The sequence below is a fragment of the Pterocles gutturalis genome, unplaced genomic scaffold, assembly GCF_000699245.1.
Source record: "Pterocles gutturalis isolate BGI_N339 unplaced genomic scaffold, ASM69924v1 scaffold5104, whole genome shotgun sequence".
Taxonomy (NCBI): domain Eukaryota; kingdom Metazoa; phylum Chordata; class Aves; order Pterocliformes; family Pteroclidae; genus Pterocles; species Pterocles gutturalis.
The window spans coordinates 1-22,807 of NW_010133053.1; the positions used below are offsets into that span (position 1 = coordinate 1).

A 22,807-nucleotide genomic window follows, 5' to 3' on the forward strand; every position below is an offset into this window, starting at 1 on the left:
ATATATATTATTTGGTTAGACATAGGTAATACAGTGTGTATCTGAGCCACTGAAGACCCTCACACTTCCACCCACTGTTCAGATCTTAATTTGTGATGTATCTGAAATCATCTGGAGAGCTTACTGCCTTACTGCTCAGAATAAGGTCACAAATGTGTCCAGCCTTTAGCAACCATGAGCTGCATCATTTCACTATAGCATTTTCACTGAGTGATCGTCATGCCTTTTTTTGATAACTACCAACAATTGTATTGTTGCCTTTTCATTGTAAAATCTTTCTGAAAATGCTGCCTCTAAAACAGTTTGACGATCATTTTGATTTTAGTCAAAATACTCATTAATTTGGGCACTGGCAGAGTAGTTAACATGGATCCCAGGAGGTCCTGTCTATGGATTAAACTACAAGGTTATTCAGTTCTGCATGAAGCCATTCAGAGCTTTAGGTTTTAGTGTGTTAATGCAACACTTTCCAATAATTGATTTTCCTCAGTAAACAGGCACCAAGTACGCTAAAATCCAAACACAAGGAAGTCTGTCTTGATGTAAGCTGTGCTTCCAGTCCTCTCTCATGTTAGCAGTTTAAATCTGGTATCTTATGGAGAATAGATTCCTGAGATCCAAGACTTCTGAAAATGTTGGCTGTTATAGCTTGGGAGCTACATAATACTTTCCTTCGGTTCTCCAAGCCAGTACTCCATACTTCTTATTGTGTCTAGGTGTCTTTTTTCCTAGCTCTTCACACACAGTAACACAGAAAGAAAGCTGCTTGTTCATGTCTTGTCCCAAGGTTCTCATTAGTCCTAAATGAAGCCTTAATTTTCCTCTCCTGCCTATCAGCACAATGCTCCCATGGGTGCTCGAGGACCATATAGGGGCACAGTACAAAAGTGGAGTGAAGGAGAGTCTGATGCTCAGGTTTAGGTTCAGCGCACCTTCATCAAATCCCTGTACCCCTCCCACACACACCGTCTCTTACTATGTGTCACCTGCAGTCCATCTGTGGCATGGGATCCTGCAGACCTGCTGCTCTCATTGACACTCAGCAAGCTCTGGAGATCACTCTGGTTGGGTACCTTGTTGCTGACTGTCTTCATGGTTCTACATGGACACGCCCGGTAGATCACTCTGGTTGGGTACCTTGTTCCTGACTGTCTTCATGGTTCTACATGGACACGACCTCCAGGAATTAAACATACCCAACTATTTTTTTTTAAGTACACATGAACCCATTATCACCGTGGCAGCTGCTTTACTTTGCAGTATCTCGTCTTCCAGCAGGTGAATAAAGTTAATGCAAACATAGTGAAGGCATCTAGAATCAAGGGATAAATGCTGGAATGCTAGTCTGTGGAGCACAGCACAAGTAATGGCAAGTTCTGTTAAAAACTCCTTTCACTTGCTTGCTGGGATATTTATCTTCCTTTGCATCTTCCTGGCAATCCATAGTTTCAACATGTCAGCGTAACATGACATGAAACCTAGATCCATTAGCTATTGGGACTTAAGTTTGTAACCTTGAAGTTGCACAAGGCCAGTACCTTTTTTTTTTTTTTGTTTGCTTTTTCACATTTGGTGCCTCATCATTGTAAGGCAGCTTCCAGCCCTCAAGCTCCCACTGTTGGTTTGGGATTTTACTGTGTTTAGGTTGAGCGTAACACCATGTACACCCGCGCTGCTGGAGCCCGAGCATCCTGCGCGCTGGATCGCAATTGCACAAGTCAGAAGACAGTGTTCAGTGATAATAGGATTAGTATTGGGAGATTAAATTCCTTTATCTCGCCAACCAATAAAACATCAATTTTTTTAGTGCTGGCATTTTCTATTCAAATCAAATTTCCATGGAGACTCTGGAAAACTGTTATGTGAGTGTAAATGAGAATAAGCTGATGCTGCAGTTCTGTATTATTTGAGCTGTTAAGATTCAACACCTGAACTGGTCCCTTTGTAAGTAAGTGTGAATAGAAAAAGTATTGTAAGAGAGTCAGACATTTGAAGAAAAATGCCTGAATAGATTTGGTGGCAGTTTATGACTGAGCAAAATGATACAGAATTTGTGATGGAAAAGCCATTGTTCACCTCTGTTAAATTGGTTTTATCTATGTTAGTTTGCTGTTATAACACAGAGAAAATAGATTTGGGATTTCTATCTCCCCAGAGGCAGAAATAGATTTTTCCATATTGAGGATTTTGTTGTATCTTTTATTCTGTGCATTCTCTGCAGAAAGTGCTGTAGAACATGTAATGTACTGAACAGGAATAGTTTGCTGCTTTAAACCTCTGCTAGCAAGACATGACGTGAATTTTCTACCAGAATGGAATTGGTTTTCAGTCCTTGCCATGCATTTGTCTTTCAGCCTGCCATCCCTGCTGTGAATGGCGTTGTCTGTGGACTCTGCTTTGTACCGTTGGCAGCGACGAGGAGCTGAAAGTCCGTCCCAGACTCTATCAGAATTGACACCACTGCTGCCTTCTGTCAGAGACAAAGTGAAACTCAACTTAAACAAATGGAGAATTGTGCTTCCTGACAATGGGAGACAGTGGAAAGACCAGAAACAAGTTTCTACATTTTATTCTGGAAACAAGATAAAGACCACAAAATACTCATGGTTCACTTTTTTGCCCCAAAATCTTTTTGAGCAGTTTCACAGGTAAAAAAGACCATTCAATGATACACGAGATTTAAGGACTCTCTCCAAAACAGTGATATCTGAGGGTGATGGAGAAGGGCTGCTTTTGTAGTTGACACATTACTAAAATTTAGGTGACGATTATTTGTGACGAATGTCACTCAATGCACACTGAATTGGAGGTTTAAAGCAAGTGAACTGTAGGTGTGCTTCACTGATGCTGTGGCTGACTTTCTTGTTAGAAGTCTGGAGCAAAATTCTATGTAGTAATTTTAAGTTTTTATTTAAAAATCCCTCTGTTTCTGGGTTGAATAAACCTCTAATTTTTAAGAGTGTGAAATTCTGTACATTTCAGAAGCTCATAGATTAATTTTGGTATGTTTTTAAAGGTATGCAAGTGACTTTGTCTGCAGACTTATAAAGAGTATACATGTACATGCAAGTGCTAGCTCAGGTTTCTTTCCAAGTGCTGGTTTGAAATGATGTACCTCCCTACCATAATCAATCATGTCAATAAGATGCCCAGGAAAATATCATTATGATAAAGAGAAATGAAAGTTATATATCCATGTCTGAAATCTTCATTCTGCATATTAGATTTATGCATTCATAACTTGACCTTCCACCTGTGGAATCCTTCATGGATCCCCGATGGGGACATTTCCATAATTCTGAACATATGGGTTTTTACACCCATTCTTTTATATTGGTGTGGTTTTTTATGCCTGTTTGGGCTTTTGTTTGCTTACGTGCTTATTTTCAAGACTGAGGCAGTGAGGGATCATTAAAGAAGTTTTAGCTCCTAGAGATAAAAAGCGTTTGTAGTATGTGGAAAAAAGGAGGAAGCTACAATATTATGAAAATGTATGTCACAGTCTCTTCTAAAGAAAAAATTAGCATCTCAGTTAAGCAACTGATTAATTCATTCTGGGAAAGGAGGAGGAGGGTAGAGGAGTGAAATTGATTAATGTTCCTTTGACACAAAATGGGGGATGTTCATTAAGAAAAGGACACATTCTAATTTCTGACTACTTTTAATTTGTTTTATACCTTTTCAGGCTGGGTAATGTTTATTTTTTCTTTTTGGCGGTTCTGAACTGGTTCCCACAAGTGGAAGTCTTCCACAGGGAGATTACTATGCTGCCTCTGATTGTGGTGCTGCTTGTCAGTATGGTTAAGGATGCTGTTGAAGACTACAGAAAACACCGATTTGACAAGACTATAAACTTCTCTAAAACCAGGGTATATGACAAGTAAGTAAACTAAACCAATTATTTTTACTTGCACTTGATGTGGTGGAAAGTGCTCATCTGATTTTGCAGCAATTCCCTCACTGACCCTTTGGAGTACAGTAAGTTTGGTAAAGCTCTTATAAAAGAGGTTTGTTCTGCCTTTAAAAATGCGTAATTTATCTCACTTAAGTCATCCTGATATCACTGAAGTTTCGTTTCACATCACAGCAGTGTGTGCTGATATACAAGTTTTCATTCCAAGTTTCCAGACCAGCTTGCCAACACACACAGCTTCCTCTCCAGGTAGCAGAAAGACCTGGAGGAAAAATGAAACTTATCCAAGTCTGGAAAGGATTCCTGGTGCTATTTAACAAATTGAAGCAATGTCTTTTAGACATTTCACACTAAAACCATTAGTTCAAAAAAATTAATAATCAACTATATTAAAGGTGAAGCATAACCAGGAGCTGAAAAAAAAATTATAGGACTTCCAGTAAACACAGGTGATAAATACAGCACAGTTTCGCTTTGGAGATGGTACAACACCCACAGTGAGTTGGGATGTTTGCTCAGTACTGACTCGGAAGAAATATTTTAATGTGCAATTCTTGTTGCAACATTTTGATTTCATCACAGTTTCTTGTCCAAGTTCTAACTTGACTTGAGACTACTTAGCTTGTCACTACATAGTGCAATAGACAGGAGGTTACATTTAAAAGAACTCTAAATGTTTAGGTCTCAAAAAAATGTTCCTTTTTTCACCTCTTCACAAGCCTAGGCTATAGAGAAAAAATTACTATGGTTTGTACAAGTCTCATTAGCTTTCTTGGAAATTAGCCCTCATCTATGCTACAAACGTATGAGTCAGAGGCACAAGGACTGATGGGGAAGAAGAAATGAGAGACTGGAAGGGGTTACTGGTGAGAGAGGGAAGCTTTGGCTATCCAGAAACAGGAGGTCTAGCAGAGAAGAAGGATCAGGCTGAGGGCAGTCTAGGTAAACTGCCCTTCTGTTGCACATGTCTGTGTATAATTCTCGCAACTGACAAATCATAGGTTTGCTTGGTTTAGGAGAATGGGGATTGGTTATTTGTTTAATAATACATTTTATGGTCACAAAAACAAATAGTAGATAGAGGAAGTAAAATAGAGAAATACTGTTTGTACTGAAGCTTATAGCTATCTTCTGTTGACTTCTGGGACACAGAGCTCTGCCCATTACCTTTGAACTTCCTGGCAGCTCCCAGCCTTATAAAGTGATTCTGAAACTCATGGGGTGAACCGTGAACATTACAGGTATGTTCTGAGCTTCACTGCTGCTCTGTGTTAGAACAGAGACACTTCATGTGAGCGGATAGTCACTGCCAGGGAAATGCTCGGAACGGGGCCTCCAGGCACTTGCTGACAGGAATAACAAAACATTCAGGACTCTTTTGTCATGGGTGAGGTGCAGCCTCCCTGGCAGGCTCTAGGAGCCGGTGCAGCTGAGTCAGGATGATACCTGTCCCTGGGCGGGCGGAGGTTGGAGTCGAAGAACGAGAGGCAGCCCTGGGCTTCGGACATCTTGACTCTTCACCCTTTGGGAGTTTATTCGGATTATTGAACTCTTCAAACTTGGTTGGTATTCGACTTGAGGCTGCTTTTTGAGAGGAAAACAAGATGTCAAGGAAAATTGTTCCAGGCTGCTTCTCTAGAATGATGTGGAAGAAACATTTTTTCAAGGAAACCTGCTGCCGATGTTGTGCTCCAGACACTGAAACCCAGAATGAAGAGCTGGAGAAGAGAGGAAAAGTAAAGAAAAGAAAGAAGAAAAATGAAAATAAACGAGTGATCATCTCCAATTTGCCCTTTGGAAGTAAGAAGTGGAAGGAAAATCCAAATAGATACTATGACTCCAATAAAATTAAGACCACAAAATATACCATCTTGACTTTCCTCCCTAAAAATCTCTATGAGCAGTTTCACCGCTTCGCCAATGTTTATTTTGTGGTCATTGCACTTCTGAATTTTGTGCCAGTTCTGAATGCTTTCCAACCAGAAGTTTCTATCATACCAATTTGTGCTATAATGGCCATTACAGCCATTAAAGATGCTTGGGAGGACTTTCGGCGGTACAAATTAGACAAAGAAATCAATCATATGGGATGCTACATTTACAGCAGGTGAGTTTCATACATCTTTTATTACAAAAAAAAAAAGTTGGCTTGAGAACTTTTATCAGTGGTGAAGCTTTTTGTTTTAAAAAAATAATATCTGTGGGAAAATCACAGTGATTAAGTAAAACAAGGAAAAGTCATAGTGACTGCGTTTCTTCTAATAAAGGAAAAGAAATTTCTTGTTTTGTTTAAATCTAATTTTCAGATTGGGAAGGTAAGTTTGTAGTTTCATGCTGTTGAGGTGTTTATTTGCCTCTTAAACATGGAGTGCAGTGAAAACAAGGGCTTAAAAAGCTACTGAGCACCTGGATTTCTAAGGAATTTTCAAGGGGGCTTAATTTTATCAAGATAAGGCAGCACAGAACAAGATCTGTCATGGGACCTATTTGCATCCTTAGATGCCAAGGAAACTCTTAAAAGTGTAGTCCTTTGAACTACATTTAGTTTTCTGTTCTACACTGTAGACTAGCTTTCAGTTATATTTCTTTTACTAGCTTGCATGTAAAATAAAACTGTAAAAATGCAGTTTAAAAATGGGAGATAGTAATACATGCCTCTGTGCACTCATCTCTAAATGAATTAACTACATCTGTCTGTGATCACTTCTTTGAAATGTTTCATGACCTCTTGCTTTTAGGATTTTCAGAAGTTTGAAAATTGTGTTGTATTGTATCAAAACTGTTCTCAGCAAAGTAGAAAATGGCTTTTCTCTGTCAAAATATCACATCTGGGAGTAAGAAGATCAAAACTTTCCATCTCTGTGAGTGTTTCTTGTCATCTCTCAAATTAATCAACAGCGCTTTATATAATGTACGCTTTCATAGCAAGATCTTGCAGAACGCTGGCTTTCATCACACTGTGCTGTCATTTCTCATTGTTTCTCTTGCATGTTTGTCAGATTTTTGTTTTTATATCCTGCTGGTTAAACAGGAAAACAATGGATTTGCTTGTTTGGGTGCTAAACCTATCTCCACATATAGATAATGACTTGTCAGAAACAAACTTGCAGTGCTCTCCTTGGCAACTTGTCCGAAAAAGAAGATATTTTACAAGTTTCTAAATATTCACTTAAGATTTCTTATTTTTTTCCACCATGAAGACTGTCAGTAATTGTAGCTCTTTGGATAGGGTGGCAAATTTGCTTCTCATGCCTACCTTTGAGTTTACCATCTAGTTGGATTTTTAATCTTTTCAGTGTTGCTTTAATCCATGACTCAGTGGATTATTTGTTAATGCTTGTTAAAACCAGTATGAAGGAGAATAAGTGGCACAGTAGGTATTAATGAAAGAATCTGCATAGGAATCTTATTTGTTTCCTCTTTACATAAAGTAACCATGTTAATTTATATCTGAAAGCCTTTTACCATGGGAACATGACAAGTGGGGACTACAATAATGCTTGGTTTGTATAGGAGAAAAATGTAAATCATGGAATTACAACAAATGTACAAATGCAGATTCAAGTTACAGTCATGAGTACTTTTGTAATGCAGAAACTTCACACACAGGCCTGTCTTAAAATTAGTTATCCCCTCCTGTAAAAAAAACTTTTGTCTTTGAATAAATCTTGTCTCTAATCTTGTCTTTCAACAAAGTTTTATGGCCCAAAAAGGTGGTGTAGGGGAAAGGAAAAAGAGGAGGGCTTCAGACTATAGCATTCGTTCTGTCTGGAAAAATCATGGCTAATTACAATTGCCATCAGATCAGTAATTACAGCTTATTATATCATTAATAATTTTAATCAGGCTTCTATAGCGCTTTGGGAAGCTGATATTTCTTGTTCTCCCTGCTAGCTGCAAAGTCATGGAAGAGCATGATGTCTTCTAATTTTCTTCCTCATGAATCATCTGCTGTAGGTAATTTTTTAACATAGATGAAAGTCTTTTGAAAAAGACTGCAGATTTTGTTCATCTCGTGGCAGCAAAGAATTCTTTTTCATAGAGCAACTGATCTTCCATCCCCAAATGAACAATTACTTGGATTTTAAGAGTTAATCTTGGAGAGTACATTGGTTTTGTGTCAGATTTCAATTACAAGGACTCTGCTTCCAGTTCCAGAGGAAATACGAAAGCAGAACAATCTTTTCCAAATGTTGAATGTTCTTCAAAACTTTCTTGAAGACTGAGGGAAATGGAGTAACTTGCCTTCTTTCAGCACAGAGCAAGGGAAATTGAATTTAAATAGGCTGCCCTGTAAACACATTTCTTCAAATTTTCTTTTCACAGAGATCAGCTAGAATGGGTAGTCTAGTCTGCTAGTCAAATGAAGGAAAGGACACTCAAGTAGCATATTTAAAGCATGTTTAATTGAGAAAATGGAAGACTATTAATAGCCATTAAAGTGTCTTGGGGAGATGCAATAACTTAGATCTGGTGTTTGACTGTGGAGATGTTAATTTCTGAACCAAAACTTTCAGAATCATCATAATTGTATACAAACTGTTGTGCTGTCAGAACAAATCACACAACACCAAAAGAAAAGAACAAAAAAATCAATTGTGGATGGTACAGACCTATGTTTAGTTGCCTCCTTTCTCCTAGTATTCATTAAAATATACTTTGTCTGCTTTTCAGTCTTGCGAGAAATGAGGCTTCTATTACTACCAAATGTGATTTTCAAAACATTTTCTATGATACTGTGCTTTATTATCCCTCCTTAATTGCATTCAAATTCCTCAAGTCACCTGGCTTCATACAACCCTAATTAGCTATTCTTCATCCAACATTTAATGATAATCTTTAAATATGTTTGATTTCTATCATGTTCATTTTGCTATGCCAGGACACCTTTTAGTCAAGATCTGTATATATATCACTCTTTTCATCTTTCTTGTCAGACAGTCCCTCCAAATCTACTTTGGTTACTTTTCTCTGAAGTCTCTCCAGTTTGTCATTAACTTACAGCAGGGGCCGGCACTGAATGCAGTATACAAACCTGTCAACCCAACGTCAACCCAACACTTGCTAAAAGCTATTATTTAGTTTTCTTGAAGTTCTGTAATGTTCAAGGAACTACTTGATGTGTAATTTATGTATGGCCTGGATCTGATATACTTCTAGGATTAAGTTATAACAGTCTGTAAATATTCCATAGTATCCAGGTGTTTTCTACATCAATTTCACAGTTCGGGAAGATTTAACCTAAGTTTTACACAGTGTCTCAATAGGCACTCAGATACAAGTGCAAGGACTGCGCACAGCCCAAAATGGCACAGCAACTCGTTTGACTGAATGCACACTCATCAGGTAGCAGCAGCCATAAAAACATTAACATTGCTTGAGCTGTTCACATTGCACCTAAACTCGGGTATCTGAGACTGACTCAGAGAATCCTAGTTTACAGGAATCATCCTGTGAAGCTGTCAGATAACTAGGTAAGGCAACAGGCATCCTAAATAGGATAACCTGATAACTCTTTCAATAGAAAGTTCCTCTGTGATGCTTTCAGGCCTTGTGGTTTTCAAGTAGTTCCTCCAGGCATCAGTTTCCTCTTCCTCTATAGGTCCACCGATGTCTGTGATATAAAACAGAAGTCAGGCTGGCCTTCCCTGTGACTCTTTATCTGCTCAGTGTAAGGTTTTAGAACATTTAAAGATTTTTGCATCAGCACTAACTCTGGGTGTCCTAGAGCACTGATGCGGAGAGAAGGAAAAAACAAAGAACTTCTCTCTGTGTTGCACAAAGTCAGAACTGCCAATAGCTGAAAAACTGGAAATGACTTCAGCTAGACTCCCTGGTTTGAGAGAGAATGAAAGTATTTTGGTTGACTGAATTTTTGTAATTTGGTCTTGTAATTCATGAGGCAAATGTTGGTTTCATTTTTTAGGAAATCTCTATGACAGCAATGGAGAACTGCTTGTCTACAGGTTACTTTATATATAGTATGCTTTAATACTTTATATTTTCTTAAAATTGGGGTAGTGAAGATGAAGGCTGCCTTTCTTTTTCAACCTCCTTCATATGCTGTGATCAGCTGGACCTTCTGAAGGGAGTAGAGATTGCACCTCCCCTGGATGTTCCCCATGTCTGGGAGAGCAACCGGGGTTGTCCATGGACACAATGACCAGCAGAGGTCTGTGGCACCTGGAAGATAGCAGAGAAGGGTAGGGAGCATGCTGGAAAACAGGAATTGACCTACTGTCAAATCTCAGAGGTGAAAGAAAGACAACTTTTTTCTGGACCCTGCAAACATCATATGCAGCTCATTCAACCCAGGGTGGACCTGAAAGTTTGTAGCGTAGAAAGCAGGATGAGAAGAAAATACCATCCTGCAAAGGACAGAGTAAGTGAAAGGAGATTTTTTGCTAATGCTTTCATGTGAAGTCTTGTTCAGCAGCACTGAGTTTTCACTTGTTAAAGAGCCTTTTCTTTCTGCTTTATTATTTTTTGCTGTCTAACAAAGCATAACTTTAAAGACTAGGAGCCTGCTGGATGCTTTAGTGGGTTCATTTTATACATCAAAAAAAAGCGAGGGTCTCAATCCTGCAGCCTACTTGAAGTCGCACCACATTCCTTCCCTTAGGCAAAGTTACAATCGCCTTTCTTGGGCACAACAATATCAATGCTTCTGCACCTCAGCGGTGCCTTCTCTGAATGGTGCATTCATTTCATCAGCTGGAGGCTGAAGATCTCCAGCTTTTGCATGGCTGAAGGTACATTCCTGTGACAGCCACAAAGCGTGAGCTTTGATCAATTGAAACACAAATTATTTCTCATAAAAGTAGCAATATTAATAAACTACGACTGCAGGATTATGTGCAATGATATTACTGCAGCTCACTACCCATCAGGAAAGATCCAGTGCCTCTTGCTTACTTAGTATCAAACATGACTGTGGTGCTCTCTGTGTGGGACTGTCACTGGCAGTGGGCATCCTCTGCTCTGCCCGCTCTGCCATCTGTGTAACCTCTGTGTGTACTTCAGGTACTAGGGAATTTTTGTACCTAGTTTAACTACGGATACCTGAGTTAACTGTGGGTTTTGCTGATGGCACAAACAGTGCCTTCTGGACAAGCTGAGGCGTTCTTTAAACTTCCAGTGAGCTCAGAAAAGGGCCTTAACCAACAGCAACACTCGGGTTTGTTACGTCACTGTACAATTGCTTGAAACCAGTGGCACCAAGATGGTGAGGAAATAATTAAAACGTGAATTAATGCTGAACTGACTAAATGCAAAAGAAAAATACCAGGTTTTCAGCACTCAGATGGTCCAGGCAGCAGCACTTGAAAGCCAAAGAGCAGCGAGTTAGTAGCTCTCGTCAGTCAGTGTGTATTTCTACAGTGAGGATCCTTGCTCTCTGTGGAAGGAAATCTGTAAATACATTACTAATGCTGCCACCAGTTTGCATACTGCTTCATCAGAGCCTTCTTCAAGGTCTGTTACCTGCCAAGACATTTAAAGCTGCTTCACAGAAAAGGTGCGATGGTCTAGCAGATGGCACCAGGAGCTAATGACTGCAGACAAAGGGCAAATAAATGAGAACCTCTGGTTTTGGCTCAGAGACTTGCAGAATCATGACCTCGTGGCAGTAGGTTCCATCCTAACTGTCTACATTGTTAAAACACTGTTAAACCTGGAGAGAAGCAGGTTTCTACCAAGAGCTACATGGTCATGTAAGGAGATGGCTGTAGCAGAAAAAGCTGACCTAGGCTGTGGCTTCCAGAAACTTTCAGCTAATGAAAGTCCTCAGAAATGAATGCTAATGATTAGCAGGCATTCAGTAACTGATTTTGGAGTTACATGTTCATTCCAGCTTGTGCCAAGGAGAATCATAGCAGCAGCATTTTGTTCAAGGCAGTATTAGATTTTCCTAAATACAATAATCCATCACTTTAAAAATTAAATCAGTAAGGTCTAAGCAAATGTATTCTCTAAATACTTTTTACTTTTATTTTATTTCTTTGTTTGATACAGGTCATTATAAAAACAAGACAGACTTAAAAAGACAATTTAAAAGAAATCCAAAACTTTGTATATGGACATTTAATACATTTATAAAGTTCTGATACTTAAAGTCCACTTAAACTTGAAATTATTACAGAAGTTGAATTTAGGTGTCATTTATCAGTAAGAGAATTACCTTCCTTGTTAGGATGCTATGGACAGTTTTAGCACATAAAAAGACAGGATCTGTTGCCAGCATTAAGCAATTTGCAATGCCAAAATGATATAATTAAAGCTGTGTTTTATTAGACTTTAGAAAAATTTCACTCCCATTATCTTTAAAATATGCTCATTGCTGTCTTAAACTAGTATTCAAATGCTGAGAGAGAGTCTGGGGCTATGGGGAAAGGCTATGGCTGCTTGCTGATGAGGGCTTGTTACAGGACCGGCCACTGCTAAATGATGTCGTTCATTGAAGCTGCTGGGCTGATGTCCTTGTCACAAAAACAACCTTACCAGCTACTGTAATAATAACGTGGCAGAAGCCAGCGACGAGCTGGCACAGCCAATGCAGCACCTTCTCACTCTCACAGCCAATGCAGCACCTTCTCACTCTCAGATAACATCTCTAGCTCAGGAATATTATCAGCCAAGCTGTGCTGTACTCTGACCTATGGACAGCCTTCAGAATTGGTTCCTTTCCAGTCTAGGGCCTTCCTCAAGTCCTAAATCTGTTCCTTTGTTGTCAGTTTTTCAGAGCTTTATGGCAGTATCGCCTAACCATGAGGTCACGGCCATAAAGTGGTTTTAGAAAACATTTTGTGAAGTTTTTCCATATAAAAGCTGGTGTAATCTTTGATAGCATAAAATGTGTGGGATTTCTATTTCCAAAAATAGACTTTAAAGGATAAGTAGCTGTGTGATTCTACCTGTTGCCTGTGTAGAACTGAGAACCTCCAAACATGAGCATTTTTTATAAAGTAGTGATGCTTGAGGGGGACCATTTTCAAATATAACATTCTAGCAAATTCACATGTGATAAAGTACAAACATTTGGTTTTGTCTATTCACAACACTGACATTTTTTCCTATGTGTTATAACCTAGTGGTAATTTAGAGGATGAAAAAAAGAGCAAAAAAATGTCTTTACTTCAAACTACAAAGGATCCGAGATGGAGCTTGCAGTAATGCAAGGAAATAAGAGTCACTGAACTAATTGGTTTATAAGATAATTCTGAGTAATAAAGGTTTCTGAAGGTCTTTCTCTAAGATGATCTAGGACTCACAGACCTGCTGTGGATTGCACATGAAAAATTACTTTTACTTTATCTCCTCTAGGAACCAGAACAATGTTTTTTATTTGCTCCCATTCACCATCCATTTTTACCCAGTTTTTGAAATTTATCTTTATTGAATCCAAGAACATGAAATGAAGTTGTTGACACAAAGTCAATAATTTATTCATGTTCCCCCACCATCTCCAGCCACTGCAGGATTTTTTTATGATCCTTTTTTTCCCAGAAATGACTTCATGAAGTCTATTTATTCAGGCCTTCTGGTCAGACACAATGAGTCCAATAACAAATTCTGGCAGACTTCACTTCAACTGTTCAAGACTAACTGCCTCGTTTTGTCTGCGCTGTCCTCTGATGGGCGTTGTCATGCTACCTATTATCCCAGGACAGCAAGGGAACACTTTTTAAGTGTGCTGTTGATAAATTGACAGGTAAAGGAGAGAAGGTACTGAGAAATTTTTATCTTAAATCATGTCTTTGACATGTCACAGCCCTGATGCCACATGCTATAAAGATTAGACCTCCAGCTTTCCACCTATTGAAAACCACCACCTCGTGTTTATTTTACTGGACAAGTGCATTTGCCCTTTTTATGTTTCTTGTCAGAACATCTTAGATTTATGAAGCTCCTCTGTTTATTTAGCAACCGGAGCTTGTGCTCTGAACTTTAATCACTGAACAGAGAATGGGCAGTGTTCCCAGTTACAGGAATTGCTGAAAGGAAATTGCTTCATTTGAAAAATCTCGTTAGGCAACTGGGCCAGTGCTGCTGTGGGGTGCGCCAGGTTGCTTGTGAAGTGCTTTTCTTCCTTTCATCCACTGGTAATTCTCTACAAAGTTGTAAAAAAACCTTTGTACTATTGTTAATCTTACAGCTCCACCTGAATAGTTCTTTCAGGAAAAGAAAATGTGTTTCTTTACCAAATTCAGTGCTGGTTGGGAGAGAGGGACAGCCTGTTCCCCCGGATGCAGGTTTGGGATTCTAGCAGTTCCTGAACTCTCATCCCTGCACTAAGACTTTTCCTCTGATCTGAAAGAGATCATCTGGCTTTCCTGACTCACCATCTCCTCTGTAATTAGTGAATGGGCAGAACCTGAAGCCTTATGTGTAACCTATGTTTCGTAGAGAATTCTTGAAAAAATATTACAAATCAGTGATTTCTGTGGATTACTTCTGCTACCCTGGTTTCTTTAGGCTGATGTGAAAGGCAAGCAGGTGGGAAAGGCTCTTCCATAGCGTTTTGTGAGCAGAAAAATACAGAAGTCTGTTCTATAAACTTAAGAATTGTGCAAGAGTTGACGTACAGAGAGGTAGGATTGCCCTGCAGAAGTCATAGCAAACATTGTATGCAAACTTTATACGGCGTCCAACTGTCTAGGGTAGCAAGACAAGCCATCTGCTTGCTCTAAGCTGCTGCTTTACTTTCATTTTTATATTTTAAACAAACAAATTAAGAAGCTATACACGGAAATTGTTTGACATGGGAAGGATTCATAGTTAGTTGATTTGCTATATTAACGTTAATATCTACTTTGTAGAGCAATAAATACTCACCATGCACCTGCTTAAATACTTTTTAAATAGAAATTGATTTTGAATTTTTTTTAAAATGTGCACCAACATCAAATTAACTTACAATAACCCTCTGTTTTTCCGTGTGGTCTTTTATGTCTGTTGTTGAGCAAAAGAAAAAAGGTCATGCAGGTAAGTAGAGTCAGACAAAAGAAGAAAGAGGAAGGAAAACTACAGGAGTGAAAAATTAACATAAGAAGGAAAAATTATTGCTACCATACTATCATTTAGTAAGCACCTCACATCTAGCATTAAAGGGATTTAAATAGGTTGTGGGGAGGGTTAGGGGGTTCTTTTTTTGAATTAAAAAAGTGTATACCACTGGGAAACACACAGAATTTGACTGCATGTCTGACCTTTGAAGGAAGCTGTTATTTCACATTGATTTACAGATAAGGATATTGGCCAAATGCGAGGGTTTGCCTGACAGCATCATGGCTGGCTGTCGTTACAAAAGGTTGGGAAAGTAGGTGAGCAGGAAGTAGCCTTTGGCCTGGCTCCGAAGCAGCGCTTGGATGTGTGCTTTGAACTGGAGCAAAACACTTTAGCTGCTGTGTCACTGCTCCCCTTCTCATGATACAAACACTTAATTGAAAGACAGTATTCTCCAGGCAATAGATGAGGATGATTAAAAACTTAAGGAAAAATGAGACTGAGCCATCACAAAAAGACTTTTACTGTCTGTCTGGTAAAGTATCATGAGTATTTTCCCTCTTACAGAAAGAGACATAAGAAGATTCAATTATTCATACTGAAAAAATAGTTCCTCTCGGAGTTAGAGGAATGAGGCCATTGTTGCCCATGCAGTTTTCCCATTAACTGATTTTAAAACTTATTGTGCAGTATTCAGTTTGCTTAGAAGATTAAGAGCAGTTGAAGAATCAATTATTGAAAAGGTAACGTCAGATTAAAGCTTGCTCTTTCCTGAACCATTGAGCAGCAGTTTGTTGATGAAATAGTAATTTGTTTTCCTTGGACCCCAAGGCTCTTTTTCCTTTCTTTGTTGTTTGTTTGTTTGTTTGCTTTAATTTAGAAGCTTTTTGTTTCTTAACTTTTCCATTAAATTTGGGCTCTATATGCATTTTTTTCGCTTAATATTAAAGAGGTCATTTTTCTGCTGTTCTACCTCTTGAAGCTGTTTCTGTAGGCTAAGATCAAGATCGTAATTATCTTTGGAGAGTTACAAACTGGAGAGACCTGAAACAAATGTAGCTGAGATAGCAGTTTGTTTCTTTCAGGTTCTGTATGTTGTTGTTGGAAACTATCTGAGAAATAGACACATAGTCTAAAACAACTAATATTTTTTTGTGAAATGTCTAAATTTCCTGAATAAGATATTATAAAACACCTCTGTTAGAACAAGTTTCTATCTTTTGCTGCAGAGATTACAGGGCTAATGCTAGAATGAAGAAGAACTTCTGTTGTAGTCTCTTTTTACTCCATGTAAATATTTTATTTGAACGTGATTCATGGTGAAGAGATGCCATGAAAATGTCTACCTCATTAATTTTTAGCTGTTATTTTTTAAAAATAAAGCAACGTGTCACCACCTCCTAGATTTTTTTTTTTTTTGAAGCCGCACTAATCAGGAGGCCTGCCTTCCTGATGTTACTCATCACCCAAGACATGTTTTTAATGCCACAGGGAAGAACACGCTTACGTTGAGAAATGCTGGAAAGACGTCCGAGTGGGGGATTTTGTGCAGCTGCAGTGTAACGAGACCATCCCCGCCGACATCCTCCTGCTGTACTCCTCTGATCAGAATGGGGTCTGTCACCTGGAAACTGCCAACCTCGATGGCGAAACCAACCTTAAACAACGACAAGTCGTGACGGGGTTCTCCAGGCAGGTAAGTCTGCTGAAAAAGCAACCCAAGCAGTGTGGGCTGGTCTGGCCCCGTCTGCACACCAGTCCAGCCTTGGAGTGTGCTGGTTCAGGGGCTGGTTGCGCTGGTGCAGCTGGGAAAGCGTTTTGCTGTTGGAGCTAACGCCCTCTGAAAAAAGCAGCAGTTTGTCCCAAAATATCTTTGTTATTCTGGTGCAGGGATGGCTGTATGAAAAGGAAGATTGTCTCAGACAGTGTTTGTTTGCTGGATGCTGCATCAACAGATGCTTCAGCAACAGCACACAATCCCCTTGCTTGGGGCTGGAGCAAGTCTTTCTGTGTATGAGCCGTCTGAGGCACACGGCATGTCTCACAGCAAAGCCGCTACTACCAAGTGAATTATTTCTGCATGGAAGTTGGAAGAGACCTTATGGCCCCCATTCCAAAGTGGCCATGTGCTTCCTTATAGATTTTGCGTCTCAGTTGCAGCTGACGTACTATTGCTCGTTTGCTGGGTGGGTGGATGTACAGCAGTTCGACTAGGAACTGTTCTGAGGCACACCAAATTGTAATGAAATAATGGAATATTTTTTAGGAATGTGACAAGCAATTGAATAGGAAATCATGGTAAATTCAAAGATGAAAAGTTGAATAAAACTGATATGTTTGGCATCAGCTTGATTGTTAGCAGAGATACAGTTTGAATGCTTAAAATCGCCATTTTTTTTCCATAGCCCATATAATTTCCTTTTTAGAAACACTTTACTGGTATATTCTGCTGACTCATGTTTGATAAACCCGAAGTAAACAAGAAGATATAACTTAAGGAGAGTTGTACTTGTTACATTTTAAAATATCTTTTCAAACAGAGCAGGGCAGTATTTCAGATAACACAGAACAAGTGTAAGGAGTGGTAGCATGTGAAGAGGAATATTTTGTTCCATTGGAATCACTCCAGCAGACAGGAAATCAAAAAACCTGGCAGGTAGTTCTAGGAATTACATCCATTTATTTAGCCATTAGTAGCAGTGCCATTAGGAAGATCTTTATGAGTTATTGTGGGCGGGATACAGCTGCCAGTGAGCAACCAGATTTATTAAATAAAAGTACACCATGGTCAGTTGTGGTCAGGTACGGTACTCCAGTGTTATTTGTTCAAATGGAAATCACTTGTCAAGAACAATTAAGGGCTTTCTCAGGGTGTGGATGCCATAGTGTGAAGCATACCTTTTACAGTGCTTTCCAACGATGACTAGGGATAAACACTGAAAATGTTTAATATAGAGAGATTTAGCAGAAAACCAATAAATTGGCTACTAAAATATAAAAAATAAAAATGCTGCGTTTGTGTCACATAGTCACAGTATACACTTTAAAGTCTGTATTTTTGCTTTTAGAGGAAAACAGAGTGCTCTATTATCATACAAAATGCAAACTTTTGCCTCAGTCATTTATACTATGAGGAAGTCTTTCTTTAAATCACAAAATCCCCACATGCTGAGTTATGCTTCAGACTGCCTATTCATGGTTAGTTTGTTTAGGCTTTGAGTTGTTATTTAGATAAACCATATACCCAGAAGTCTTCATACTTTCAAAGTCTTGTTATGTGGGCAGAGCAGAACACAGTTCTGACAGTGGTGATAGCCGGTACTCGGGAACGTCAGAGCTTCAATAGTCAACTCTATTACCCTGTTATTTTAACGTATTAATGTAAACAGTATGTGGGATAAAAAGCCCCCAGTGTGCTAAATATCATATGTACAGGATTTAGTGTGCCAACTTCTTCCTTGTTCTTTAAGCTTTGTTTAGTCCTGTGATTTATGGGCTGCATAAAACTTAGAGTTATTTGTGTCTATAAAGTGCGACTCTTTAAGGAGGGAGGAAATACTGGGGTTAGTTCTTGGTTTAGGATATGTTTAGAATTAATGAATTCATCTACCTGTAAAAGACTGAAAGGAAAGGGGTTTTTTTTTCCCTTTTATGCCATTTTCTAACATGAATTTTCAAATGTAAAAATCTTGTAATCAAAAGAAAAAAATTTTGAGAAAAGAATCATCCTTCTCTCCCCCCTTCTAGCTAGAAGCCTGTTAGGTTTCCTTGTTAGTAATGAGTCCTCCAGAGGCCTTTTGCACCTTCCTGTTCTCCTGTTGTACAGGTATTTCTGGCACAACCAAATATGCACTGATTTTCCTGTTGAGTTTACTGAGTTGAGCAAGATTCAGCGGAAGTGAATGGTATCTCTTAAAAGAGAATCTAAAAATATTCAGCCATGTGGGTCAGAAGATATATAAAATGTCCTTATATTCATCAAGCCTTTATATTTCCTCCAACTTCTTTTTTTTTTTTTTAGATCAGATTCTCTACTTCCTTGTAGTTAGATATATATATTTAAAAATACTTATATATATGTATTGCTCAGGGAAAAAAAAAAAGAACAGGAGAGAGAAAATAGTGTAAGAATTAAAGCACAGTGAAGAAATAATTGAGACTCGAGGACTGGCGGTGTAAGGAAGTCCTCTTGCAGTCTGGCAAAGTTTTTGTGAATTCCAGTGAAGGATTCTCAGGATTTGCAGTTTCTGAAGGAGTATAATCTCTGGAAGTCTCTCTTGATGTAGAAGAAGGTAGGGAGGCCCAGCAGCAGACTTGATTTCCAGCTTTCCTGATGGGAGGAGTTTGGATTAAAGGGAGTTTCAGTTCTTTTGAAGATTTTATGGCACAGCAATAATGATTCTCTTTGGTATTTCTCACATCCCATTTTTATTACATTTTCTTAATCTAAAATCGAAGTCTGGTGTACTTTTTTGCTGAGAAAAAAGCACCACTTACGGTAGCCACGTACCTCTCATGCAGTCTGCTTTCCAGACTGCTTCCTGCAGTCCCAAACCTGGGCCTGTTTCCTAGAACATGGGGGAAATCCAGCAAAATTCTGAGTCTTAGTTCAGCTCTGAGCTCTTCTTGAGTTAGTTAGCACTTAGCCTGAAAATCTGTCACGTTTTATCTCTCCTGACGGTTTGGACTTATTCTACTGCCTTCTCCCTTTTGGATTTGTTTGTTCATTTGTTTGTTCATTTGGGGGCATTTTTTTTGTGGGGTGTGGTTTTTTTTGTTTGTTTGTTTGTTTGGGTTGTTTGGGGTTTTTTTACTATTAGACTTGCTTTTATTATTTGAATGTGATACATTTATTCAAATATGTGGGCTCTTGTTTTATGATTATATCATCCTGGCCAGTAACGTAATTCTTCTAACATATTTAAAAATCCTGATAAATCCTGAATTTATTTTAATTCGAGCTTGCTTTTGGTTGAAGGCTGGTTTTGTTTCATAAATAATTTGAACTATCTGTTACATTCACTTTAAATGAAGACAGACGTTTTGACTAATTGGCATCTGTAATGTCTTGTCCAATACACAGCATTTTCTTCATTTAATTTAAACAGTTGTTAATCCAAGAGAAGAAAATTTCAGATCTTTATTCAGCTTCTCAGAAGCTTTGCTTCAGGCTGAACAAGCTAAACTGCCTCTGCTTCTCCTCGTAGGGCACGTGCTCCAGCCCTCAGCTGTTCTGGTGGCCTATATGAAGCCGCTCTTAGTGTTTAGCATTTCAAGTACTCATTGGATTTGACGCTCCTTCTCAATGTGTTTCCTCTTGCAGAATACTTTCTTTGAACCCGAATTTTTCCAAAACACCATCATCTGTGAATTGCCTAACAATGATCTCAATAAATTCAAAGGGTACATGTAAGTATTTGTTATCCATAAATGCATTTTGTATCTGAACTGTAATATTTCTCTTGGAGGAATGAGATGGAAGGAACACATTTTGCAGAAATTTATGAACATCACTATTGTCTATTCCTGGATTCAGAAGTCAATATAAAATGTAGACTGGAATCTGTGTTTTGAGGCAAGGCAGGGCCAAGGCTTGGCATTGAATCTGCGGTCATTTCATACAAAGTGTTCTCATAAGACTTCAGCTCTTTTCAGAATTCAGTCATAAGCTTGTTTACACTTGTCCTGAGAGTTATGCTAGGCTAGATTTTAAAACCTAAATTCTCCTAATGTTTAAAGATATTCAGCTGCATGGCTTTAGTTTTTTCATATTTATGGCCACAGGGAAAAGATATCCAGGATCTAACAAATAAATCAGACTTTCTTTTTGCAACTAGCAAAAGCAAGTAAGCAAGAAAAATCCTACTGAACCAGTGTGTTAGACTAGTATAAAAAAGTGCTTTTTTTTTAGCGTAAACCTATGTATGTGAGGAAAAAGCCACATCCTCTGTTCCTTATGTTCTTTCATCATTAAATAATCCTGGCACAGGCATAATGGGGAAATCTATACTAGCAAACTCAGCAGATTTAAGCCCGTTCCCTAGCTATAAGGCCCATTGGTATGCCATGGCTCATGTCCTAGAAGTCTCCTACCTTCCAATACACAGCAACTCTTTAAAAAAAAAAGTCATTGGTCCCTGCTGATCCCCACACCACACTAGAGAATTGTCCAAAATACCTGCTGCCCCAGACCAAATGCATGTTCCACATTATCCAAATAATTTAACTGTATGAATGTGCCAACACCCCTGTCCATGCCCCAGCTTTGTCAAGTTTACTAGTAGCTAAACTAGGGGTGAATATCTCTGCAAGAATGCAGTAGGAGTATTGCACCTGGAGAGCTGCAATGGCCAGATCCTCTGACATGAGGAAACCGGAGGGTTCTTTCCCATTAGCACTGACTGTGCTTAATCTGGTCTTGAGAATTTACACCCTGTAAGAATGATGTCTCTAATAGCAATGCCATTTCCCCTCCACCGTGATATCTTAAAAGGGAAAAGGAGGTCAAGTTTGTATTGATCGCTGGCTGTGGTCGCTGGCTTTGAGAACCATTGGGTATGATCTAAATTGAAGCAATCCTTCCAATTAGCCTGCTGTAATATGGCACAAGAGCACTGAGATTGTAGAAATGTAGGTGATATGTCAAAAGAAAACAGACACAAATACATACCCTTAGGACCCAGGACTGGCTTCAAAATCTTCAAATCTCTATGGAAAGTCTGTAACAGAAATCTCTTTTGGAATTGTCTATTATTTTGCCTGCTTAGTGGAATATGGAATTAGTTGTATTTCTCTCACTGCTTCAGGGCTAGATGAAATAATTTTCTGTGAAAATTATTTACTAACATTTAGTGGAGTTTCTGTCTTTGGTCTGCTGTTGTTTGAGATATTTTTTGAACAAAAATTACTCGGAACAAGTTACATTTTTCTCCAAGAACCTTCAATAAATTATTGAGGCTCTATTGCCATGCTATAAAACAGTAGCAGTACTCTCTCTGCTAAAAATTATATGAAATAACTCAGTGACATCCATCTGACATGCCTCACCACAGGAAATTCTGCTCAAGGGGATGCAAGAAGGCTTCTATTAAATTTGTTCACCAAGGCTGAATTTAGATTCGCAGAAAAACAGGTTTCTGGCATTATTTTTTTACAGTTCTACCAGCTGTAGGTTGTTGGTACCTTTTAACTTGTCTAGTTTGAGGTCATGTAATCATGTGAAGCTGCACAGATGTGGGACTGTACTTAGCCCTGAGACAGCACCTAACCTTGCCCTCCGTTTAGGTGATATTGCAGTTTAGTGGTAAATGCAATGTCAAATTTCAAATAGAAAGTAACAAAAGATACATATTTTAGAAAAAAAATATTTTCTTATGCTGATATTTACATAACAAAACCAGGTGGAGTGACTGAAATGAAAAATCTCAGCTTTGGTAAAGATCTCCAGAGGAGCCTGCCAGAGTATATGATAAAAACTGAGAGCAGAAGTAGTTTTATGCTTTCATTTTCAGAGGCAGGTACCAAATTGCCTGCCTGATGAACCACTGACCTCATAATTTCTGTTAAGTTTTCATCAGTCTGTTCTGCTAGCAGAAGGATCTGGTGCGTGATGGGACATCTGCCAGGATGAAAAGTCTTCCGTGCATTGTGAGATTGAGGAAGAGAGCCTCAGCCTAGGACTGAGGTTCGCAAAGATGGGAAGCCTTTTGGTGGCCTGCCAAGGCTCTTGCAGGGTGCAGATGTTTTCATCTGAGCCTCTACCAACAGGCAAACCTTGCTCAGCTTTCTAAAAGAACTCCATCTGAATGAAGTCACCCAAGGTATCTCAGCTTCATTTATAATACTGAATCTGACAGATAAGGTACCGAGTGAAAGCTGAACTTGCTTCAT

The 22,807-nt window shown here is 38.8% G+C and overlaps 1 protein-coding gene across 1 annotated transcript in view; it reads left to right on the forward strand.

Moving 5' to 3' along the window:
- The first annotated feature begins 2,373 nt into the window (after window positions 1–2,373).
- Window positions 2,374–22,807, forward strand: part of LOC104467334 (probable phospholipid-transporting ATPase VB) — a 53,401-nt gene continuing 32,967 nt past the window's right edge. The window contains 4 exon segments of the mRNA XM_010081075.1: window positions 2,374–2,648; window positions 3,686–3,880; window positions 16,409–16,613; window positions 20,241–20,326. Of these exon segments, the coding sequence (XP_010079377.1) occupies window positions 2,374–2,648; window positions 3,686–3,880; window positions 16,409–16,613; window positions 20,241–20,326 (761 nt within the window).